Consider the following 27,343-nt stretch of genomic DNA (forward strand, 5'->3'; position numbering starts at 1 on the left):
TGAAGCCAAGATGAAGACCACACTATAGTACCACTACATTTCTAAATTCTTTAAACATCGACTTATTGTCGACATTGTTGTAGCCTAAATTGCCTAATTATTGTAATATTAAGGTCTTTTTACCTAACTATGTAGCTAGTTCCAACTACTTTGGATCTAAAGTTTCTACCTAATGATGGACTGATTGGTCCGAAAACGTTTGTGTGTTTTTTGTACTATAGATGTACCCACTTCAATCCAATTTGGATCATTTTAGATGAAAATTTTAATAAATTTATATACCATCTACCTACAAGTGAAGTTTTACTTCCTTAGTAAGTTTTTTATTATGGTATACAGCCAATGAGAGGAATCTTTTCCTTTATATATTATATATTATTATAATAAAAACTATCGATATTACGAAAATTGCCAAAAATAGCAAAATTCCAATCAAAAATTAGGTTGGAGAAAATGTAATCTCAAAGTTCAAAATCGGTATATGTTAAAAAAATGCATTTTCTCGGCGTCCCATGGAGCAATTTTGTTCATTATTTTTTTGTTATCAAGTAACTCGAGTAGAGCCATCTAACTAACGTATTATTAAATGTCAAAGTTGCTTTTGTCTTGTTATAATAAATTTATTTATTTATTATAACAAAAAATTTTAATTTGTTTAAATAAAGATTGTTTAAATAATAATACAGCTTTTAAATGAAAATATTTGTATTTTTAACGTTAAAAGGTAGACTTGTAGTAAGTTTATATAAAAAAAGTCTACAACTAGAAAAAATATGTAGTTTTCTTTTCTTATAAATAAATTAATCTATTATAACAAAACAAAAGCAAGTTTGACATTTAATAATGCGTTAGTTAGGTGGATCTACTCGAGTTACTTGGGAACAAAAAAAGAATGAAGAAAATTGCTCCATGGGAAGCCGAGAAAATGCATTTTTTTAACGTATACCGATTTTAAACTTTGAGATTACATTTTCTCCAACCTAATTTTTGATGGAAATTTTGCTATTTTTGGCAATTTTCACTCGTAGTATCGACAGTTTTTATTATAATAATATAATATATAATATAATAATATATAACAAAAATAAAAAGGTGATCGTTCCAAAATTATGAACCTATTGTTTATATCTTTGCCGTAAATGCCAGTCAACTTTGACCGGTTGTATCTCAGGAATCACTCATCAAAATTAAACGTTTTTTGTTTTAAATGAAGCATCCTGCCGCTCTTTTTCCAATACCGTTTTCATGATTTAATTTAATTCAATATTTTCCGGGATATTCTATTTGTTTATAATCCAAAAAATTGTTTATAATTTTAAAATATTCCTGAAGCTCCTTAAATAGTCCAATTTCAGTTCTGCATAGTAAATTAGATGGACACAGTGTTTTTTATACAAAAATTATAGTTATTCTTATGTGTCATAATTATTGTGGTTATTATAGCGACCGTAAATTTTAAATTAACAATTCATTTGTTGTTAAACTGTTCATTCTATTCTTATAGGGTTCTGGAATTATAATCTATACGAAAAGAGATTTTATATTACCAAGTTATTTATTTATTGATAAACAATTACTTATCTAAAATTTTAGTTGAAAATAAAAGATATTGTTGGAAAAACCCGCATTTTCCGGGGAAAATTTTCGTCGAAGTAAATCGGGAAAAACAAGTCTCTATGCAGAATTTAATTACGGTAAATTTTTATTTGAGTATTTTTGGTGTAAAGTTAAAATCTTTGGAGTTATAAAGCAAAAATTGAAAAAATCACGATTTAAAGGCGCCATTTTGTTAATAAAAAAAGTAGCACACTATCTGCGAACTTTGCATACCTATATTATTAATATACAGAATCATAAGATTCGATTCCAGCAATAAAATTACTGGTAAATAACGTTTCCTTGTATTTTGCTAATTAGCCCAGAGTATTTCGCTATCCTCTGCAACGCTGAAGCAAAGGTTTAGTGGAGCTCTGACCTCTACAGTAATGTGGTTCATGCACCATCCCCTGCAATGTGAGCTTGTCCAGACCATCTCTATGCACCACATAACTACAGTAAGCGGTGATGGTTTCGGTCACAGTGTTTCGAAGCTTACTTGTAAGGTGCAGGTAGGTATATACAGTTTATTCGCATGAGACATGCAGTGTATGTAAACATTAGTTGACAACGATGTCACCAGCAACATACGAGATAGCTCTTTCCGTTCAGGTTTTGAATATTTTTGGATAACAGCTACTTGTATAATCGCGTAAATTATTGAATTATTTTTGTTTTCGTGTATATCAAGGGGTGCTTATTATGAGACTAACTTTTTCTTAAAAGATTTTGCCCCGGAACACCAATTTTCATTGCTTTAAAGGGGGCAATTTGTGGTTTTTGCGAAACGTAGCCCTTCCTGTACGTTTTTGCAAAAAATTCCTTAATAGAAATATGAAGAGGACTATATTTCATATATATATATATATATATATATATATATATATATATATATATATATATATATATATGAAAGGAAACGGCGATTGCATTTTATTTCACTTCGACCACCACCGATATTCTACACGACGTGTTTCGAGCTCATGTCAAGCTCTCGTCAGGAACATCTAGGTGGATGGTCGAGGTGTAAGAAAATGCTTTTGGCCTTTCTGGTAATAATAAAATAACCAGACTTCAGTACACTTGGTACGACATCTATATGAATTAAATGAAAAGATTTCTCTGGTATACAGAAGAAATCTTTTCCGTAGCGGACGCGAAAATGTAAATTTCAAAGTCTTCATAAAAGACGATGAACGACAAAAGACACCTCTTTGTGTCACAGATTTGTCTACAAAGCCACGTTATTCGCTACACATTCGTCAATAACGGAGAAAAACCGTGATATGAAAGGAAACGGCGATTGCATTTTATTTCACTTCGACCACCACCGATATTCTACACGACGTGTTTCGAGCTCATGTCAAGCTCTCGTCAGGAACATCTAGGTGGATGGTCGAGTGGTCGAGGTGTAAGAAAATGCTTTTGGCCTTTCTGGTAATAATAAAATAACCAGACTTCAGTACACTTGGTACGACATCTATATGAATTAAATGAAAAGATTTCTCTGGTATACAGAAGAAATCTTTTCCGTAGCGGACGCGAAAATGTAAATTTCAAAGTCTTCATAAAAGACGATGAACGACAAAAGACACATCTTTGTGTCACAGATTTGTCTACAAAGCCACGTTATTCGCTACACATTAACACATTCGTCAATAACGGAGAAAAACCGTGATATGAAAGGAAACAGCGAAATTTGTAGACAAATCTGTGACACAAAGAGGTGTCTTTTGTCGTTCATCGTCTTTTATGAAGACTTTGAAATTTACATTTTCGCGTCCGCTACGGAAAAGATTTCTTCTGTATACCAGAGAAATCTTTTCATTTAATTCATATAGATGTCGTACCCAGTGTACTGAAGTCTGGTTATTTTATTATTACCAGAAAGGCCAAAAGCATTTTCTTACACCTCGACCATCCACCTAGATGTTCCTGACGAGAGCTTGACATGAGCTCGAAACACGTCGTGTAGAATATCGGTGGTGGTCGAAGTGAAATAAAATGCAATCGCCGTTTCCTTTCATATCACGGTTTTTCTCCGTTATTGACGAATGTGTAGCGAATAACGTGGCTTTGTAGACAAATCTGTGACCCAAAGAGGTGTCTTTTGTCGTTCATCGTCTTTTATGAAGACTTTGAAATTTACATTTTCGCGTCCGCTACGGAAAAGATTTCTTCTGTATACCAGAGAAATCTTTTCATTTAATTCATATAGATGTCGTACCAAGTGTACTGAAGTCTGGTTATTTTATTATTACCAGAAAGGCCAAAAGCATTTTCTTACACCTCGACCATCCACCTAGATGTTCCTGACGAGAACTTGACATGAGCTCGAAACACGTCGTGTAGAATATCGGTGGTGATCGAAGTGAAATAAAATGCAATCGCCGTTTCCTTTCATATCACGGTTTTTCTCCGTTATTGACGAATGTGTAGCGAATAACGTGGCTTTGTAGACAAATCTGTGACACAAAGAGGTGTCTTTTGTCGTTCATCGTCTTTTATGAAGACTTTGAAATTTACATTTTCGCGTCCGCTACGGAAAAGATTTCTTCTGTATACCAGAGAAATCTTTTCATTTAATTCATATATATATATATATATATATATATATATATATATATATATATATATCACCCACCGTTTAGCGGGGATTGCATCTTGATTGTAAATTTAGTATTGTTTTCTCAGTATTCGTCAAGATCGAAAGATTTTTCAGTCAGATCGAAAAACTAAAAAATACGTGTTCAATATTTTTTAGAAATCTATCGAATGATACTAAACACGACCACCACGGAGCGGTGTGGGGGGTAAATTTAAAATTTTAAATACGAACCCCGCGATATTTCGCGAAATGAACATCAGATCAAAAAACTGAAAAATACACGTAATCAATATTTTTGAAAAATCTATCGAATCACACCAAACACGACCCCCACGGAGGTGGGGTGGGGGGTTACTTTAAAATCTTAAATAGGAGCCCCCATTTTTTATTGCAGATTTGGATTCCTTACGTAAAAATAAGTAACTTTTATTCGAGACATTTTTTCGAATTATGGATATATGGCACTATAATCGGAAAAAAACGATTGTTGGCAATGGAAAATTAGATTAAAGAATGCAAACATAACTTCTTTGGTTTTAGGACCTACACTTCACAACCCAATAGGTCCCCATAACCCTCGAGTAACTGCAAATTTAGTTTACTTTCCTCCCCTACTATAAAATGAAATTATTTCCTATACAAAGTGTCAAGGAAAAAAGTGTTCAAAGAAAGAAAATCTGTGCAATATACCTCTCGCTATTTAAAGAGTCTCCACTAGTGCAGTCACTGAAGATTTTCACCTCCGATTTAGTTGAACCTCCATCGATTTTCATGAAAATTGGTGAGTAGTTAGAGGATACCTCAAGGAACAAAGGTGACATGATGCCAACTTGTGCTTTTACCCTGGGAGTGGATGCCACCCCTTCTCGGGGGTGAAAACTATTTTATTAAAAATAATACCATAAGTCGATAGAGGGACAAATTATAAGCAAAATTTGTTATATAAAGTTATTAAAATAAATCAACACTTTTTGAGTTATTAAAGACCAAAAATTTTATTTTTTCGTAAAAAAAATGCATGCTTTAAATCGGTTTTTCACGTATAAATCAAAAACTATAAGCTTTTACAAAAAAGTTATTATTACTGAAATTGAAGATAATAAAAAATTTAAACCTTTTTTGTAAAAGCTTATAGTTTTTGATTTATACGTGAAAAACCGATTTAAAGCATGCATTTTTTTTACGAAAAAATAAAAACTTTGGTCTTTAATAACTCAAAAAGTGTTGATTTATTTTAATAACTTTATATAACAAATTTTGCTTATAATTTGTCCCTCTATCGACTTATGGTATTATTTTTAATAAAATAGTTTTCACCCCCGAGAAGGGGTGGCATCCACCTCCAGGGTAAAAGCGCAAGTTGGCATCATGTCACCTTTGTTCCTTGAGGTATCCTCTAACTACTAACCAATTTTCATGAAAATCGATGGAGGTTCAACGAAATCGGAGGTGAAAATCTTCAGTGACTGCACTAGTGGAGACTCTTTAAATAGCGAGAGGTATATTGCACAGATTTTCTTTCTTTGAACACTTTTTTCCTTGACGCTTTGTATAGGAAATAATTTCATTTTATAGTAGGGGAGGAAAGTAAACTAAATTTGCAGTTACTCGAGGGTTATGGGGACCTATTGGATTGTGAAGTGTAGGTCCTAAAACCAAAAAAGTTATGTTTTCAATAAAGTGGGGGACTTTGCATTCTTTAATCTAATTTTCCATTTCCAACAATCGTTTTTTTCCGATTATAGTGCCATACATCCATAATTCGAAAAAATGTCTCGAATAAAAGTTACTTATTTTTACGTAAGGAATCCAAATCTGCAATAAAAAATGGGGGCTCCTATTTAAGATTTTAAAGTAACCCCCCACCCCACCTCCGTGGGGGTCGTGTTTGGTGTGATTCGATAGATTTTTCAAAAATATTGATTACGTGTATTTTTCAGTTTTTCGATCTGATGTTCATTTCGCGAAATATCGCGGGGTTCGTATTTAAAATTTTAAATTTACCCCCCACACCGCTCCGTGGTGGTCGTGTTTAGTATCATTCGATAGATTTCTGAAAAATATTGAACACGTATTTTTTAGTTTTTCGATCTGACTGAGAAATCTTTCGATCTTGACGAATACTGAGAAAACTATACTAAATTTACAATCAAGATGCAATAGAAATAAACAAACCAAGACACGTTAAATGCCACTAGGAGCACTCCCGAATCATAATTTACAATGTATGTATATACATTGTAAATCCCAAATCATGATTTCCAAAGTTAATACATTGCAAATTATGATTCGGGAGTGCTCCTAGTAGCATTTAACGTGTCTTGGTTCGTTTATTTCTACTGCATCTTGATTGTAAATTTAGTATAATAAATATTTTTGAAAGTTTTAAACGCAGAATGAAAGATTACATTATTACCGAGGCAGTGGAATAAAAATCGCCCTCCCCCCGCAGGATTAGAAATGGGGCCCCTTTAAAAAATTACTAAATGCAACATGTGTAACAAATACCTATATGTGTTACAGTCCAGTAAATGAACGTAAAATATAGAGATACCGTGTAATTTTCAGTGTAACCACCGAAGTGGTCAACTGACTTTTCGAGTTAATTATGAGTAAAAATGTTTATGGTTCAACAAAAAACCACGTTGTTAGGCGATTTTTCGTAAATAGTTCAAAGAGTAAGTATATGATCGAACAGAATATTGTTAGCAAAAATGTATCTAGCTTATAAAAAAATGAAAAAAAAATGAAGTCTATGGACCCAGTAAAAGAAAAGTTGTAGCTCATGAAAAGTTTTTCTTATTCGTCAAATTCCAAATCGAATGTTTCAACGTGAAATAACCAAAAAATGAAATACTTTTCGGGAAACTCATTAGAGCTTTTTTAAAGTGTTTAAAAGAGGCTTTATTATTTACAAAAATTTCTAGCATCAAAACTAAGCCAGTTTCGCTTAAAATACAATTAGTCTCATTTTTTGGTAAAAAAAATTGTGAAAATCTCCCCCTATTTAGCAGCCCAAACGAAACTAATCATTATCGCCTTACAAATTACTTAAGTTTTGTATATGACCTGTAAGTTTCACCGGTTCAAAGTGCTTGTTTTTAAAAGGGTTCTAGTTGAAAGAGCTTGAACGAGTCACTAATCACCAGTATATGCAAATTTTAAACAGCCATATGTTTAACAATTTTTGTCTTACAGAAAAACAAAATAAAGCCAAAATATTTATAAAAGCAAGACCTACATTTCTTTACTCTTTGAGATTTTTCGTATCCCTAATACTTACTTTTAAGTTATTTTTAAAAAAGGCATTTTTCCAAAATAAAAAAACTTTTTTTACCATGAAACCAAATTTTTTCAAAAACAAGAACTTCGAACTGGTCAAACTTACAGATCATATATACCCCAGGCTGTGGGTGAAAAAACGTGATATAATTCAGGAATTTTTGAAACCTATCAGGTGTTGTAAAGGACGATGCCAGGAATAACTTATACCAAAATGTAACCAAAAATTTTGTGCGGTTTTTTATTTATGACGATTTTCATTTGTTAAATTTACAATTTTTAAAGATTTTTAATTTTGCAGCTTAGGATATTCATTTTAGAGAAAAACTTTTAAATAGAAAATTGTAGTAAATTAAAAAACCTACAATTTGAGCTATGGCAAGTTTAATTTAGTTAATAAGTTATTGCAAAACAGCCTGCGAAAAGTCCAAACTGACCGTTTTTTGCAATTGCCTTATTTATTGTAAAAATAACTTTCATGTATTTTTTAAGGCTTTACAATGAAGATCTTTCAATACTAAACATAAAAAAAATTTGTAGTGCCCGATTGGTGAACTTGTTGTTTAGATATTATAATTTGTTTATCCCAAGAGGTCAAATGTCCAAGGCTATAACTTTTTGAAAAAAAAATCGTACAGAGTTAATCCAAGATCCACTCTCCTTCTAAAGACTTATATTTTCATATTCTGATGTAAATATATGCGTATAACATTTTTCAACCTATTATTTCGGGTTTGAAAATAAGAGGGCAAATTTCGTTATAAACATTTAGAACTGAAGCCGCCCCTGTACATCCTATGAGTTTTTAAGTTACAGGTTATTGTTGCTGAAGACAAAATAAAGATTGAAAACTAAATACAAATTTTCTACGACCAACTGAAGTCGAGATAATTGTTTTTGTTTTCTTAAATCGTAGTGACGTTATTTATAACAATTAAGAAATTATTTCACAGTCATTGACTAAAGAAAGACTTATATTATCTTAAAATAAAAATTATTTTAACCGAAAATTACATTTAATTATTAAAAATGATTTTTAAAATGTAATGGAGATTTATTTTTCGTTATGACTATGATTTATTGTGTCGGTTGCCCTTAGCAACGGCTAGCAACTTATAATATATTGTATCACGGTTTTTGCTTTAAATTTTAAAGCACCGCTTGGATTGACATGAAATTTGGCAAACACATAGATAACATGTTAAAGAATAAAAATGATATTGGGCCTCTGTTTGCTTTTGTCCTGGGGGTGAGTTTCACCCCTTATGTAGGGTGAAAAAATATATGTTCAAAATAAGTTCGGAAATGGATAAAACGTCTAATTCTAAGCACTTTTCGTTCTATAGCATTTTTTCACCAAGTTAATACCTTTCGAGTTATTTTCGAGTAAATACCTTAATTTTTCAACAACAAAAAAACACGTTTTTGGGCGGTTTTTGACAAATAACTCAAAAAATAAGTGTTTTATTGAAAAAATGGGTTTTAAAAAAAATATTTAAAATTAAAAATTGAAAAAAATGATGTAGGCATGAAATTTCTAGACCCAATATAAACAAAGTTCTAGCTAATGAAAAATAGATTCATATCCGTCAAATTTCAAAGTGAATTATTTCAACGTGGAATAATCAAAAAATCATGCACTTTTTGGAGAAAAATCATTTTTTAAAGTATTTAAAAAACTATGTATATCTGTTTTTAAAAAATGTTTATAGCATCAAAAGTAAGCAAGTTACTCTGAAAATAAAGTTGATCTCTTTTTTTTTGGTCAAAAACTCGAAAGTCAACCCCCAATTAGCATCTTAAATCAAATTAATCATTACCGCTTCACAAGTTACTTTGCTCATGTATTATTTATATGATCTGTAAGTATCATTGGTTCAAAGGGCTTATTAAAAAAAATTGGTTTTAAAGAATATCTGTTTTAATTTTTAATTAAAAAAAAAAATTTTTTAAATAACTTAAAATTTATTAATGTGACCAAAAATCACAAAGAGTAAAAAAAATAGTTTTTGCTGTTACGAATATTTTGGATTTTTTGCTTTTTTTTTGGAAGGCAAAAAATTGTTAAGATATGGCTGTTCTAAATTTGCATACACTCGTGATTATTGACTAGTTCAAGTCCTTTTAACTACTGCCCCTTCAAAAATAAACACTTTGAACCGATGAAACTTACAGACATAAACGACACATACACGAGTAACACAATATTGAAGTAAAATTGATTAATTTCATTTTTGATGCTAATTAGGGGGTGACTTTCCCGAGTTTTTTGACAAAACAAAAGAGATCAACTTTTTTCAGCGCAACTTGCTTACTTTTGATGCTATAAACTTTTTTTTAAAACAGATATACATATTTTTTTAAACACTTTAAAAAAGTTGTAATGATTTTTCTCCAAAAAGTGCATGATTTTTCGGTTATTTTACGTTGATATAATTCACTTTGAAATTTGACGGATATGAACTTCTTTTCCATTAGCTAGGACTTTGTTTTTACTGGGTCTAGAGATTTCACGCGTACACCGTTTTTTTCAATTTTTAATTTGCTATATTTTTGTTAAAACCCTTTTTTTCAATAAAATACTTACTTTTTGAGTTATTTGTCAAAAACCGCTTAAAAACCTGTCTTTTTTGTTGTTGAAAAATTAAGGTATTTACTCGAAAATAACTAGAAAGGTATTAACTTGGTGAAAAAATGCTATAGAACAAAAAGTGCGTAGAATTAGACGTTTTATCCATTTCCGAACTTATTTTGAACATATATTTTTTCACCCCTTATAAGGGCTCTAACTCACCCCTAGGACAAAAGCACACAGAGGCCCAATATCATTTTTATTCTTTAACATATTATCTATGTGTTTGCCAAATTTCATGTCAATGAAAGCGGTGCTTTAAAATTTAAAGCGAAAACCGTGATTCAATGTATTATAAGTTGCTAGCCGTTGCTAAGGGCAACCGACACAATAAATCACAGTCGAAACGAAAAATAAATCTCCAGTACACTTTAAAAATAATTTTTAATAATTAAATGTAACTTTCGGTCAAAATAATTTTTATTTTAAGATAATATCAGTCTTTCTTTAGTCAATGACTGTGAAATAATTTCTTAATTGTTATAAATAAAGTCACTACGATTTAAGAAAACAAAAACAATTATCTCGGCTTCAGTTGGTCGTAGAATATTTTTATTCGATTTTGAATCTTTATTTTGGCTTCAGCAACAATAATCTGCAAGTTAGAAACTCATAGGATGTATAGGGGCGGCTTAAGTTCTAAATGTTTATAACGAAATTTGCCCCCTTATTTTCAAACCCGAAATAAGAGGTTGAAAAATGTTATACGCATTTATTTATATCAGAATATGAAAATATAAGTCTTTAGAAGGAGAGTGGATCTTGGATTAACTCTGTACGATTTTTTTTCAAAAAGTTATAGCCTTGGAAATTTGACCTCTTGGGATAAACAAATTATAATTGTAACGGTCACGTTACGAAATTAGCTCTTTAATTATTATTATAATTATTTTCCCTCGGTCTCCATTTAAATTCTCTAATTTCTCGTATAGGACTACTGAGGTGACGTCATACCTCGGTGATGGAACGTACTCCACCTATCGAGAATTATTTCCTGTTCTGAGAGAATTTGACGTTCACCTTGGCGGAGAAACGTCTCTCGTTCGTCACTTGGTTTGTGGCTGCTAAGTGGGTTGGTTTGGTACTTGGTACTGGTACCATAAAATGGCGGATGAGTTCCATACACTCTATTTTATAACACCGATCCAGTTTTTAAAGTAAAAAGTTACCAGCAAGGGTTGTCTGGACTGAAGGCCCCGTCTCACCATCAAATAATTGACAGTTATTTGATCAAACTTGACAGTCAAACTTGACTAGTGACACAAACTATACATACTAACTGTCACTTTGTGTCACTAACTGTCAAGTTTGATCAAATAACTGTCAATTATTTGATGGTGAGACGGGGCCTTTAGGGAGACATGTGTGTGACAACTCCTGTTGGAGCCTAATAGGAATCATTCGCCATTTGGAAGAAACCCTAACATGAAACCGTAGCCCTTTGACCACCTAGGGAAACCACTGCAGCCACGGCCAAGTCACCATTGGGAGTATGTCGATTTGGGACCAAGCTATGGGAGCGTTCCAGCTCAATTTTCGTCTTGGCACCTGGGCCTACAGGAGTCATGGGGTCGCACCATCCTGGTGCATCATTTTCTAGGATGCAACCGCAACCTCGTTTGGGAACATTTAGTGAGGTGTTTTAGTAACTATTGGTTTTTTTTATATTTCAGACTATCTGTTAAATACACTATGTTTTTTTCCAGATTTAGGTTACCTCTGGTTTTTTTTTGACATATTTGTATATTATATTATTTGGTTCCCAAACTTTGTATCTACGGTAACTTCTTGTGCACAGGAATAAGCCTAGAGAAAATTAGGTTTTTAATACTTTATTATTGCTTTGATATTGGTTTATGTAATTCGGGTAAATTTATTTTTTAATATTACTAGCTTGTTTCCCAAATATTTTACTGTTATTCGCTTTATTCCGTTTGTTCGGTTAATTTAGGTCATCGTCGGTATTTATCTCAACTTCATTTCTACTTTAATCAATTGTATATTTAACTTTATTTATTCATTATTGTATTCTCCCTTAGTGAGGCTTGGGCCTATTTATTTGTAGTATTTTCATCTTTGTCAGTTTCCTTTAGTTGTACGTAGCGGGCGTACTATAACCATTTGGTAGAAGACTTATGTAATTTTGTACCCTATATGTTAGTGAGAGGTACTTATACCTGTAATTTTGTAACAGATAACATTATTGTTGTTATCTTAGATATAACTTTTGTATAACTTATGTCATTTTAGAGTCACATGATATGCACTTTATGTAACTCAGAGATTGTCAAAGATCTAGCAGTTATTTTTAATAAATATTTATTTATTTTGTATATCAATTATTTTATTACTCCTTTATGTTCATTATTACAGGTTTGATATATTTAATATTTGACAGCAGTATAAGATACCTGGGAAAATGATCGAAGATCATTTTCATGGCGCCCATGATTTGTTAGATTTATTTATCTTGTTCGTCTTTAGCAATTATCCATCTTCATTCAGTTTCAGTACATTATTCTTATTTTATTATTTCATCTTTAAGTCATCATTACTATCTATATAGAGCTACTGTTCTTCGACAGGCATGCAAACGAGCCGTATCCATCCTTGAGTGTCAAGTGGTTTTCTTGCATCTCTTGCTAGCCAACTCTATTCAGTTTGCCTCTGTCTCTTCCCACTTCTACTTCTATCCCTTCTAATCCCCCTTTCTTCAGTACTACTGCACTTTAGTAGTATTTTTTTTTATTTTTCCTATTGCGGCTTCTCAACGTAGAAGTCACTTCACCCTTTTCTTTACACACCCCACATTCTCTTCTTTTCAGCCACAACTATTTAGTTACCTAGTCTTTTTCTTTTTTTTCCTTACTTCTGTTGGAGTACCTATATCTTTCTTTTTACTTTCACTCCAACAGAAGTTTTCTTATTTTTGTTACATAATATCTAAGTAATAAGTTCACAAATCGGGCACTACAAATTTTTTTTATGTTTAGTATTGAAAGATCTTCATTTTAAAGCTTTAAAAAAATATATAAAAAATATTTTTACAATAAATAACGCAATTGCAAAAAACGGCCATTTTGGACATTTCGCAGGCTGTTTTGCAATAACGTATTAACCAAATTAAACTTGCAATAGCTCAAATTGTAGGTTTCTTAATTTACTACAATTTTTTGTTTAAAACTTTTTCTCTAAAATGAATATCCTAAGCTGCAAAATTAAAAATCTTTAAAATTGCAAATTTAACAAATGAAAATCGTCTTAAATAAAAAACCGCACAAAATTTTTGGTTACATTTTAGTATTAGTTATTCCTGGCATCGTCCTTTACAACACCTGATAGGTTTCAAAAATTCCTGAATTATATCCTGAAATCGACCTATTTTTCACCCACAGCTTGGACTACTAAACAATAAATATTTAAAGTAAATGGTAAAGCGATAACGATAAATTTTTTTTTCGGGTGCGAAATAGGGGCAGATTTTCACGATTTTTTTTTTACAAAAAAAAGGGGTCAACTTTATTTGAGCGTAAATCGTATAGTCTTGGTGCTAGAAACTTTAATAAAAAATAAAAATAAAGCTTTTTTTTAAACATTTAAAACAAGTTTAATTAGTTTTTCCCGATAAGTGCTTCATTATTTGGTTATTCCAGGTTGAAATATTCGATTTGGAATTGGACGAATAAGAATAATTTTTCATGAGCTTTAACTGTGCTTTTACTGTGTCGACAGACTTCATGAATAAGTACACCATTTTTTGTATCTTATAACTACATTTTTGCTACAAATATTTTTATCTACTCTATCTCATATTATGTATAAGTTTTTAGTTTGTGTAAACTGTCATTATAGATAGCAGTGCGTGAAGGATTTAAAGTGTGCGTGAAGTAACAATGTATTTTAAATGGGATTTACTTTTTCGCACTGATTTTTGGCACACTTTCATATAATCAAATATCCTTAACCATCGCTTTGTCATGGTGAAGGCATGTGAGCAATAAATTATAACAAAAAATTTGACAGTTTTGTGGTTTGAAAGAAATTAGAATTTTTAAATGTCTAAATGTCAAAGTTCTAAAAATTGTAGAATAGAAATGAATTTCAGTGACGAAGATTTAGTTTTTTTATTTGTTTATGGTAGATAAAATATTGTATGAAACTGTGTGTGAAGTACTTTTCGCGAACTTACGCGATGTAAAGCACTCGCTCCTCCGCTGTCGCTCGTGCTCTAAACATCGCGTGCGTTCGCAAAAAGTATACTTCACGAACTGTTTCATAAAGAACTATTTCGATATCTAATATTTAATTCGATAAATACTTATTTTTGAGTTATTTGCGAAAAACCCGTCTGAAAACGTAGTTTTTTTGTTAAAAAATAAACATTTTTATTCGCAAATGACTTGAAAAGTATTAAAATAGATAAAGAAATTTTATAGAACAAAAGTTTCTTTACTAGACAATTTCTGCATTTCCGGACTAAACGTACCTATGCTTTTCACCCCAAGGAGGGGTGTCACCCCCTCCTGGAAGTCCAACTTTAAAGTGGAGTGTACTAGAACCTAAATCCAAATTGTCAAGCAAATACGTCCGTCGTGACGTTGATAATTTCACTCAAAAACTGTCACTTACTGAAACTTCATTTTCAATACTGCACTGCTTAAAAAACGTATCTGTGTATGCAAATAATATAACAACACATTTTTACATATATTAGACGGCAAATTGGGGCCCTTAACATATTGGTGCCCCCATAAGCTTAGTAAGCTTAGGGCGTGGGGCCTCTGTTACGCCTCTGGATAATTGTATCGAAATACTAAACGTAGGTAAAGATTAAAGAGAAAACCCATTTCTAGATTTAGAAATATTGTTCTAAAATTCGGCAAATTGCAATTCTAAAATCTTTCAATAGTCACGTACAAAGCATTATGGTTTATTGTCGTCACCATAAAAGTTCGTGAGACCGGAAAGGAATAAGTTTCTAGATATGAGATGATGCACTCGCCTATTTAGAAATTTACGTTTTTAAATTCAAACACACAAAGTAAAATCATATACCTATAACAGATTTTTACATAATATCAAACGACAAGATGGGGCCCCTGATCGATTGAGGTCCCCCGCAAGCTTCACGCTGCGGGGGCTTCTGTTACGCCCCTGTACCGAGGGCCGAAAGTTCCTAAAAACTTATATAATGTTTATTTTAATATAAGTTACGGGGGTGAAAAACTAAGAGAAAATTGAGTGTGTTTTTCAATTTCAAATATCTCATTCAAAATAAACTGTTTATTTATTCTAAGGGACTTTCGGCCCTCGGTAATAATTTAGTCTTTCATTCTGCGTTTAAATTTTTAAAAAATATTAATTAGTTTTCTCAGGATTCGAAAAAAATGAATGCATTTAAAAAGCATTGGCCCGAAATTTTGCGCCTGTGCTCTTAATGTATAAAGGCACTCAGCACCAACGATTAAAAACTTATCCATATAATTATGTACTCAACAAATCAGAAAACAAATAATTTGAACTAAAATCAACATAAATCCAGAAGATAAAAGAAAAAGATCCTCTAAAAACATGTTTATATAATAGGTATATTAAAAACACCGGTAAAATAAGAGCAATAACAAGAAACACATTTAAAACTCATTAGATACATATTTTTGTTATGAATATCTGTAAACGTAACGAGAGAAAATATTGTGAAAGTTACATTATTAATAGCCCTTATTGTGACAAAAAAAAGAAAAGATTACCTTGAGAAATTCTGGTGAAAGGTGTTCTCCAGCAAGAAGATTAACTTGTTTCTCGTTAAGTTCTACATTGAGAGCCTTGGCACATAGAGTTACCGACCTTACAGCAGGACTGGCTGTGATCAGGTACAAAGTGGGAGCCATCTTCAACGAACCTTTAAGTTGAAAATGAGCGCAATAACTGAGAGAACATAGCAGTCTTATTTCTCTGTACGCGATAACAGCAGATATATTGAATACAATTGTTGGAGGGGAAATTAATCGTGTAAATTGTTTTTAAAATAAGCGATCATAAAGTGGTTTGTTTGTATAGCGTCGTTGCCAACGATTTTCTTTATCTACTCGTACAATTATTATGCTCCTATTTATACAGTGTGACCAAGCCAAATCGAATAAATTCATTATTTCATGAATTAGCGATTTTGAAACAGGTCGATCCATCTGGGCGTGATGACGTAACTGATGATTTCTTTAATGAGAATAGGGGTCGCATGCTAGCTCATTAGAAAGAGAATTCAATTCTCTATTCAGTAGATAATATGAACATTAACGTAATTCAAATAAAAATGAATAAAACCATTTTTATTCAGTTGCAATACGAAGGCAAAACAATATTATTTTTCACTTAGAACAGGAAGCGCAGTCCAGCACTCTGAATCGACGATTTTCGACTCTTATTGGAGTCATCATCGGAGAGGCGTAGGCCTGCTGCTTTCTGCTCGAAGTGACCAAACCATGAAAGTTTATCCCCACAGTGCAACTGACGTGTATGGATTAGGTGACTAGCGTCATCTGGCAATTGAAAGGTAAAGTTAGGTTTTCAAATTGAAAACTTATTGGTCCATTTCCCTGGTAACACCTCCAAGGCTTCTAAAATTTGCAAGCCAGATGGATGCTGCAGTGAAGACAAAGGGAGGGAATTCCAAAAAGTTACAATTCACAACCTTCGTCTGCAGCTTGGTAAAATTCAAACGGAAAATGGACCTAGTTACTCTATAGGAGTAATACTAATAAAAAACAAATAAAAATGTATTCCATTTTTATTTAGTTGCAATGCGAAGGCAAAACAATCTTATTTTTCACTTAGAACAGGAAGCGCAGTCCAGCACTCTGAATCGACGATTTTCGACTCTTATTGGAGTCATCATCGGAGAGGCGTAGGCCTGCTGAAAACTCTGCTCGAAGTGACCAAACCATGAAAGTTTATCCCCACACTGCAACTGACGTGTATGGATTAGGTGACTAACGTCATCTGGCAATTGAAAGGTAAAGTTTTCAATCCTAATAGCAACATTAATAATATTGAAAAATATTAAAAATATTACTAAAAGATTTTTAAATTTAAAACTTATTGGTCCATTTCCCTGGTAACACCTCCAAGGCGTTTAAAATTTGCAAGCCAGATGGATGCTGCAGTGAAGACAAAGCGAGCGAATTCTAAAAAGTTGCAATTCACAACCCCCTATTAACGTAATTATTTATACAGGGTGCCCAAAAACGTTTTAATTAAATTAATTGAGACAAAAAGAAGAATTAAAATTAGGAAATGGTTGAATGCTCGAATAAATGAATTTTAAAGTCAAAAGGCAGATATCGAGCACTGAATTTAATTAAATCTTGCCCAAGTATACTTTTTCTGCCTATTCTGCCTCCATATTGTAAAATGTAGAACCTACTGGCAATTTAATTTATCTGTTTTGTCCCTTGTTCAGTGTTTAGTTAGATGTTAATTTAAGTTTGCCACCAAAATTATTTATTAATAAAATGACATTCGAGGATACCTTCTTTTTATTGACGAAATGCCCCTGAGGATGCTCTTGTGAGCGAAAGTATACTTGGGCAAGATTTAATTAAATTCAGTGTTCGATATCTGCCTTTTGACTTAAAAAAAAAAGAAGAATGTATATAATTTATTTAATTCAAAATACATTTTACTGATGTCAGAAAACAGAAAAAAATGTTTATTTCATAGATAAACATTACTTTTCGCTTAAATTAAATTCAATGTTCAAACTGCCATGAGGAATGTGAGTGGCAGAATTTAACATGGAATTTATGCGAAAACAATATTATTTATAAAATAAACATTGTTTTTATATTTTCTGACAGCAGTAAAATGTATGTTGAATTAAATAAATTACATACATTTTTTTTTGTGTCAATTAATTGAACCCAAAAAGAATTTTTTGGACAGCCTGTATAAATAATTATCTTCAACTTATATTTATTCCTGAATTACAAAATGTAAAATTCCCTCATCTCCCTATAGTCTTGGCATCCGTATGGCTTGTAATTTTAAAAAGCCTCCGAGGTTGTTACCAGAGAAGGTTCTCGCTGTTTTCAATCTGATGGGATGTGGAATGGTATTTTAATATCGTTTTATTTATGATTAGATTAAAAACTTAGTCTGTTTCTTAGCAGATGTCGCTACGGCATCCCAGCCACTTCGTTCGTTGCAATCCGAGACTGCACGCGTCGGAGTGTTCTGGTTCAGTCAGAGAGAAGAACATATGTGTCTACTGACGAGGAGCAAAAAAGTCCCGAAACCGGTATAGACGCTTGCTGCACTCTCTGATTGAACTAGAATATAATGCTGTTTCGTATTCGCGTTGAAACTAAATTAAAAATGTTTATACATTTTTAATGTTTAATTTATTTACTCTATTTGGATTACGTAGGAAACCTTCTCGTTGAAGATTTTACCACGCTGATCAGGTGGGACGTAAATTACAAAATGTAAAATTCCCTCATCTTCCTATAGTTTTGGCCTCCGTATGGCTTATTATTTTTAAAAGCCTCGGAGGTTGTTGAGGTCTGACATTCTAAACGTCACTAGACATAAAAATAAACATTGCAACAAGTGAAGGGTCCAGGACTGTAATAGCTCAATGTTTCTATGTATCTAGTAGGGTGGCGATTACTGCATGTTTTACTTTTATATCTTGTTTACTATGAATATTTTGACGTTCATCATTTTCAATGACACAGTGACATTAGCGTATTTGCTGTATTTATTGGAATTTATAACTTATATTGGGTTTATTTTATAAAGTTATATTGTGTTAAATATACAGTGATGAGCGCGCTAATAACCAGCAAAATAGCGCAAAAGATGGAAAGCATATTAAATTGTGAGATAAAAAGAAATAAAACTAGTAGAGGTGTTAAAATTAGCGATAGTAACATATACATTGACATTATATTGATTGTTTCCCACCTTTAGACGTATCAGAGGAGTATGTCATAAAACTATCACTGTGACAGTGGCATTTCTCAAACTCGTCCGATACGTCTAAAGGTGGGAAACAATCAATGTAACGTCAATTTTTAAGTTACTATCGCAAAATTTAATACCTCTCTCTACTAGGTTTATCCCTTTTTACCTCACAAGAACCTTTTTATCTCACAAGTAATATTGCATATTTTTTTGTTCTCTTAATTCTTTGTTCTTGTTGTCTTAATTTTTGATTTTTTCGTTTTTCACTGCCACTTAAATGTTTGTAACTAATGATAATAACGAAACGATTACTTAGTAAAGAAAAATAAGTTTTTTAAGAAATTTAATAAAACGACTAAATGATTAATGGATAGATTAATTATTCAACTAACCTAAAAATCACAGGACTGAAAAATAACACGAGCAAGCAATACTTTATATTTGCAGAAAACGGCATCAAAAGCTAACTATTATAACTACTAAATTTAAAAGTTCATTGTGAATCAATATTATGACAAAACGTGACAATACCTATTACTATTAATTTTACCTCTTGTTAATCCTTCGGAGTGGCGTCTAATAAATTTGCTTATTGCCGACAAGGCAATCTACCTACCCTTATTGCAGTTTTATGATAAGAATGTTTTATGATTTATGAATATAAGAATATTACTCTTATTGCTCATTTCATGTATATCATTTCCTGTTCGTAAAAAGAAATAATTTGAAAAATTTGCAATAAAAATTTTCTTTTGATGATATGTTCGGGCCCCATTAAAATGCGGCTCCGAGGAAGGGGCCTCAAGGGCTTAGTGGTAAAATAGCCCTGATTCTTCGTTTTTATTTATAAGTATTGTACCTACACAAAAATAAAAATTTATTACGCAGTTACATTTTCTAGTGTACACTTGTGTAGTTCAAAACGTTCCCATCAAATTAGAAAAAAAAGGAGCAAAAATCGGGTTAGAGCGGGCTCCAGCGGGGCCCGGGCCCTGGTTCCGCGGAACCCGCGGAACCATGCTCAGTACGCCACTGCCCCCTAGATCGTGTGATTTAACACCATTAGATTTTTATGGAGTTTTATGGGATTTTATGGAGTTATTTGAAGTCAAAGATGTATGCCACCCTTGCATTGAAGCAGAAAATGCAACGCTGCATCAATGAAATTCAGTCACATTAATGCAAAATATTTATGGAAAATTTCGACAAAATAGTACGTATATGCCAGCAAAACCATGAAGGTCATTTGCCTAATGTGCTGTCCCATACATAACTCTATCTTATGTAAATTTTGGGACACCCTATATGCATTTTTCAAAGTTGTGAAAAGACTTTGCTACTAAACTTAAATTTAAAATGTAGTATAAAATTTAGACACGCACACTTAAAAAAGGTTTTGTTTTCCAATAAAATTATGTTGTTTGACCTTTCTTTATACATTTTTCTACTAATTAGTTAAGTATTGTACCGGATCTACTAGTCATATAATTGCCGATAAAATAGTTATTTTAAGTGTGATAATCGAATGATTCACACACATTTTCGTCAAGAGCAAATCTTCTTCTTCAAGTATCGTGCCCAAATTTTAGGCGTGGGTAGCTTCCATGACAATTTGCCGATATCGTCCTCGATCTTGTGCGGCATGTGATAATTGTTGATCTGCTGATAAGCCAGTCCATTAACAAAGGTTTCGGAGCCATGAATATGTCTTCCTACCAATTCCCCTTTTTCCGTCGATTTTTCCGTTGAGTGATTTTTCCAAGAGCAAATAGCTTTTTATATCCACACCGTGGTACACTCAAAAATAAATTTATTTGTTTAATATGCTCTACAGGCCTTGTACCTACATCAAGAGTAAAATTTACAATTTTACATAATACACAGACATGATAGTATACCGTGATGAGCGCGCTAATAACCGGCCAATTAACGCAAAAGATGGAAAACATATCAAGTTGTGAGATAAAAAGAAATAAGACTAGTGGAGATGGGAGATTTAGCGATAAAAACCTATAAACTTATATTCCATTTATTGTTTCCCACCTTTAGACGTATCAGAAGAATATGTCAACTAAAACTGTCACTGTCACAATGGCAGTTGCCAAACTCGTCACTCGTCCGATACGTTTAAAGGTGGGAAACAATAAGTGGGATGTAAATTTATAGGTTTTTGTAGCTTAATCTCACAACTCCACTAGTTTCATCTCTTTTTATTTCACAATGTATCATGTTTCCATCTTTTGCTTTATTTTGCCGGTTATTAGTGCGCTCATCACTGTATATATTAACATAATATGTATTATATAGTTCAGTGCGCTCATCACTGTATATATTAACATAATATGTATTATATAGTTATATTATTATATTATAATATTTTTTTTTTGAAACGTTTATTCAGCAATCTGTTAGTTATAAAAATTCTAACAATAAGCGTCTTTGGGGTTTGAAATAAAAAAGAAATTATAGGAATATAAGAATAATAAAAAAGAAAAAAAAATTATAATATAAATGTACATTATAACTTTATATATTACGTCCACCGATAATAGCCATTTTCTATTTATGACAATGACAGTAAGTACCTAGATACAAATTTGTGCTTATAAATTTTCGGGAACGAATATAACTTGAACGACTATTTCTTGTTGTATTTTTTACAATACATAAGACAGCATTTGCCAGTATAGTAGGCAACCAATTACCTTTTCAACCGTGTACTATTGGTAAACAAAATTTATTTGTGTAAATTTTAATTTTAATCTCGAGTAGTTGATAATTATATTTTTTTAATAATTAAAATTAACATGGTAGTAGAAAAAGTATAGTATTCTACTCGCATGTAATGACGATTACATGCTTGTTGAATAATATATTATTACGTTTCCTGAAAAAATTATACAGAGTTGGGATAAAGTATGGAACCAAGCAAATATTTTTTAAACGAAAAGAACAATATATATTTATGAAACTTTGCATGCAAGTACAGTGACGGAAAAGGCATCTGATGCCATATTTTTTGTTACTACTTCACTTCCGGTTTCACCGGAAATACCCTTAACTTATTTAGTTTAAATGGGACACCCTGTATATTTTTGCAGATTTTAAAAGAACTGGTTATTTTTAATTCATACATACCAAGTTTGGAAGAAAAAACTATTAAAACAAGAAGTAAATCTCTTTAAAGTTAAAAAATAGGTTAATTTATTTGCGTTAGATTTCTCCACGTATTAGTTCACATTCATCAATTATTATTCTTTGTCTCAAATCCTGCAAGCATGTTGGTCGCCTAACGTAAACACGTAATTTTAGATAACCCAAAGAAAAAAATCTAGCGGGTTAAGGTCCGGAGAACGAACGGGCCACTCTATGAATCCTCTACGTCCAATCCATGGATTTGGAAAATTCACTTCCAAAAAATGAAAATTCACCATAACCTATTATCATTAATATTTCAATGCGATCTTTTCCACTTAAATCAACCATTTTTAATACAACTTATTTCTGTCAGTTAGTTCAGTACCTAAAGGCGGAGACAGATATCCGCGCCGCGAACTCCGCGCCGTGTGTGCGCCGCGCGTTCGTGGCGCGGTTATTGTTCGTTAAAATTTTTCATTTTGACGATCCAGAGGAAACTTACGAACGTTTAGTAATTGTAGATAATCATGTCTCTGTCCTGTACTTCTACTACATCTTATTTTGGTATTGTTCTGAAACTATTTTCTTGTGTCATCTTATGCAATTTACTATTTTATGTGGAATAAGCCACAGTTTGGGAACATTTCGGGAACTACCTTTTTCGCTTCCCGGCAACACAAATATAATGGTAGGGGAGCCCAAGCGGGGATTTTTGCAGTTACTCGAGCGCGTCAGATTATCATATGGGGAGAAACGTGGTACCCTGCAGATGTACCTCCACCATATATTGGCTCTTAACACAGGGGAGTTCGTTCAGGGGGCCCGAAAAAAAATCTATCCTTAAAAATACTCGAAATTGTCAGATTAAGATAAGGTAAGTTAAGTACATGCAAAAGAGTCTATATTTAAAAAATATGACGATTTGAGCGGGGCTACGGAAATGGGTGAGTCAAAAAGTTTCACAAAAAAAAGCGAATATTTCGCGAAATGAACGTCAGATTGAAAAACTAAAAACTACGTGTTCAATATTTTTCAAAAATCTATCGAAAAATACCAAACTTGAACCCCAAGGAGAGGGGTGGGGGGTAAATTTAAAATTTTAAATACAAATCCCGCGATCTTTCGCAAAATAAACATCATATCGAAAAACTGCAAAATACTTATCAATATTTTTGAAAAATCTATCGAATGGTTCCAAACACGACGCCCCACGGAGGTGAGGTGGGGGGTTACTTTAAAATCTTAAATGGTAGACCCCGTTTCTTATTGCAGATTTGGATTGTTTGTATAAAAATAAACAATTTTTATTTGAAACATTTTTTTGAATTATGGATAGATGGCGCTATAATCGGTAAAAAGATTGTTGGAAATGGAAAATTAAATTACAAAATGGGAAGTCCCCACTAAAATGGAAAATTTTACTTAACTTTTTTGGTTTTACTACCTAATAATCACAACCCAATAGGTCCAATAGTACCTTTTTGGCTTTCCGGTGACCCAATTATAATATATCTGCTTGTTCCAACTCCGTTGCTTCACCAGAAGCGAAGTTAGAAAACTATTGGGTCTTCCAAGTTGTGCGTTACCTTTTTGGCTTTCCGGTGACTCAATTATAATATATCTGCTTGTTGCAACTCAGTTGCTTCACCAGAAGCGAAGTTAGGAAACTATAGGCTCTTCCAAGTTGTGCGTTACCTTTTTCGTTTTCCGGTGACCCAATTATAATATATCTGCGTGTTTTAACTCCGTTGCTTCACCAGAAGTGAAGTTAGAAAACTATTGGGTCTTCCAAATTGTGCGTTACCTTTTTGACTTTCCGATGACCCAATTATAATATATCTGCTTGTTCCAACTCCGTTGCTTCACCAGAAGCGAAGTTAGAAAACTATTGGGCCTTCCAAGTTGTGCGTTACCTTTTTGGCTTTCCGGTGACCCAATTATAATATATCTGCTTGTTCCAACTCAGTTGCTTCACCAGAAGCGAAGTTAGGAAACTATAGGCTCTTCCAAGATGTGCGTTACCTTTTTCGCTTCCCGACGACACAATTGTAACATATATACTTGTTCCAACTCCGTTGCTTCACCAGAAGCGAAGTTAGAAAACTATTGGGTCTTCCAAGTTGTGCGTTACCTTTTTGGCTTTCCGGTGACCCAATTATAATATATCTGCTTGTTCCAACTCAGTTGCTTCACCAGAAGCGAAGTTAGAAAACTATTGGGTCTTCCAAGTTGTGCGTTACCTTTTTGGCTTTCCGGTGACCCAATTATAATATATCTGCTTGTTCCAACTCAGTTGCTTCACCAGAAGCGAAGTTAGGAAACTATAGGCTCTTCCAAGATGTGCGTTACCTTTTTCGCTTCCCGACGACACAATTGTAACATATATACTTGTTCCAACTCCGTTGCTTCACCAGAAGCGAAGTTAGAAAACTATTGGGTCTTCCAAGTTGTGCGTTACCTTTTTGGCTTTCCGGTGACCCAATTATAATATATCTGCTTGTTCCAACTCTGTTGGTTCACCAGAAGCGAAGTTAGAAAACTATTGGGTCTTCCAAGTTGTGCCTTACCTTTTTCGCTTTCCGGTGACATAATTATAATATATCCGCTTGTTTCAACTGCGTTGCTTCACCAGACACGAAGTTAGAAAACTATGGGTTCTCCAAGTCGTGCGTTACCTATTTCGCTTTCCGGTGACACATAATATATATCTGCTTATGAATATTTTTTTGATATTGATAACTATTTCCGAAGTGAAAGGTCAAATAAACTTGATTTCAAACTCGAATTGTGGCTTATGCCCAAATAAAATAGTAAATCTTGTTTTTAATACACGTTATTTTTAGTACAACAATGAACTGACATTTTTTAAAAAGGTCCGCATGTACATTTTTTTATTTCATCTTCTATTTCCGTTCAGATCGGATTTAAGTTGTTTCTAAATTATATGGTTCTTTATTGAGGATCCCACAATAATGATTTTCCACGGTAAACATCAATAAGTTAGATATTTCCTACAGTTCCGACCATTCCATTACTAACAAATATTCAACTCATGCGCGCCAAAACCAACAAACCACTCGCAAACCCGTCCAAATACGTATTGCGAACCATCAAAGCGTTTGTTGAAAAACCGACAGAATTTAGATCGTGGTGCGCCGTGTGCGAGCCGTTTGTGCACCACTTGAAAACACGTACTAATCTGACGAACATGCTGCGCGCGAGCGGCTCGCACACCGCGCAGAGCGCATATGTATCTCCGCCTTAACAGTTTTACCTACTATACTAAATTCAAATAAGTCATGCAGTGCATGTAAAAGACAATTTTAGTCTACAGTATTCGCTCCGAGCGTTAACAAAGTGTCAAAGCAAAATCGACCGACCTGCTCATGGTGGCGGTTTTTTGAAATTTTATCAGGACGCTTCGTGTATGTTTAAATGAGATATTTAAAAAAAATGCCGTGTCACGCTAGTGATATTATGTATTAAAATAAACAGAAAATAAAAACGCACTTAATCTGATATAAATTCTTCACTTTCCAATATTAATTATCAGTTTGATTTTGTATACATAACCTCACTATCGCAGTTTATGTCAATAAATCTTTATTAACGAAAAAGAAAATATTTTTGTTGCACTATAAATTACAGTATAAATTAATAACTAATGAATTCTAACAATTTTATTCGGTTATTATCACTACAAAATAAAATATTCAAGTTTAACAAAATAATCCCATAACACTCAATGTTAAAACGTCCTTACAAAATCTGACAGCGTGTCACGTGGCTCGTGGCTGTAAGTAGAGGGGAGACGCACGGAGCCAATAGATGGTACTCGTTTATTTCCTATTACGTTGTATTAATACAAAAAATTATCTACAGACACTTTTTAACAAATTTTGTCTACCAAATTTGGTATGTATGAATTAAAAATAACAAGTTCTTTTAAAATCCGCAAAAATATATAGGGTGTCCCATTTAAATTAAATAAGTTAGGGGTATTTCCGGTGAAACTGGAAGTGGAATAGTAACAAAAAATATGGCAACAGATGCCTTTTGCGTCACTGTACTTGCATGCAAAGTTTCATAAATATTGTTCTTTTCGTTTCAAAGATATTTTCTTGGTTCCATACTTTATCCCAACCCAGTATATTACATGAGTTGTTTTCGAAATGACTGATTCAATTATAAATATTATTTGTACAGTAAACAAGAACAAAGGAAAATATCTCTGGCAAGTAATAAGGCTTGACCATGATGAAAAGTCCTACAAAATGTATTGTAATGTTTTGGCAATGATGTCTGACATCGGAAATCTTGAATGACATAAGCTTATTTTTGTAGCAAAAATACTATACGGACATTCTGAAGTGACACTAGTGACAGTGACAGTGACAGCCAACTGCCAAATAGCCACAACAACATAACATAATTTTTTCACGTTATAAGTTTAATCTTCAATTTAATATTAATATTGTAATAAACTCATAAATATTTCAATTATGGCAGGATCTGCACTGCGAAGACTTATGGCAGAATATAAACGTTTGTATTTTAATTATTGTAATACAATAAGTTTTTATTATTATTTAGAATAGAAAGGATCATGTCAAATTTTCATTTAAAGTTAAATGTGTGTAAGACAATCTTTGAATAAATATTCATGCAGCTAATGTATATAATTCTTCTAAATAAAAATAATATTTATAGAGTTAACACTGAATCCACCTGAAGGTATAATAGCCGGTCCAATTAATGAAGAAAACTTTTTTGAATGGGAAGCACTAATCACGTAAGAAAATCAAGTACAATCATATGTTTATTTCTAATGAAAGATGTTTCAGAGGTCCGGAAGGTACTTGTTTTGAAGGAGGAGTGTTTCCGGCAAAACTTATTTTTCCTCCTGACTATCCCTTAAGTCCACCAAAGATGCAATTTACCTGTGAAATGTTTCATCCAAATAGTAAGTAAAACTATAAATCACAATGATTTAAAAAATATTATACAGTAGTATCCTGGTTATCCGAGCTGTGCTATGAGTTTTCATTACTTTAATTGCATTTTTTAAGTTTTATCGAAATAGCGTTATAGTAAATTCATGATCGAAATAGAGTCATCATTCA

The 27,343-nt window shown here is 32.6% G+C and overlaps 2 protein-coding genes across 2 annotated transcripts in view; one reads left to right on the plus strand and one right to left on the minus strand.

Annotated features, from left to right (window-relative positions):
- The window catches only part of LOC126889374 (glutathione S-transferase 1-like), an 85,268-nt gene extending 69,113 nt beyond the window's left edge, over positions 1-16,155 (minus strand). Inside the window, exon 1 of the mRNA XM_050657627.1 lies at positions 15,869-16,155. Coding sequence (XP_050513584.1) covers positions 15,869-16,009 — 141 coding nt within the window. The 5' untranslated portion in view covers positions 16,010-16,155. The remainder of the gene's footprint in view (positions 1-15,868) is intronic.
- A 10,365-nt stretch (positions 16,156-26,520) lies between these two features.
- The window catches only part of LOC126889375 (ubiquitin-conjugating enzyme E2 G2), a 12,093-nt gene continuing 11,270 nt past the window's right edge, over positions 26,521-27,343 (plus strand). The window contains exons 1-3 of the mRNA XM_050657628.1: positions 26,521-26,765; positions 26,931-27,012; positions 27,065-27,183. Coding sequence (XP_050513585.1) covers positions 26,723-26,765; positions 26,931-27,012; positions 27,065-27,183 — 244 coding nt within the window. The 5' untranslated portion in view covers positions 26,521-26,722. The remainder of the gene's footprint in view (positions 26,766-26,930; positions 27,013-27,064; positions 27,184-27,343) is intronic.

This window comes from Diabrotica virgifera, chromosome 8 (genome assembly GCF_917563875.1).
Source record: "Diabrotica virgifera virgifera chromosome 8, PGI_DIABVI_V3a".
In the NCBI taxonomy this organism is placed as follows: domain Eukaryota; kingdom Metazoa; phylum Arthropoda; class Insecta; order Coleoptera; family Chrysomelidae; genus Diabrotica; species Diabrotica virgifera.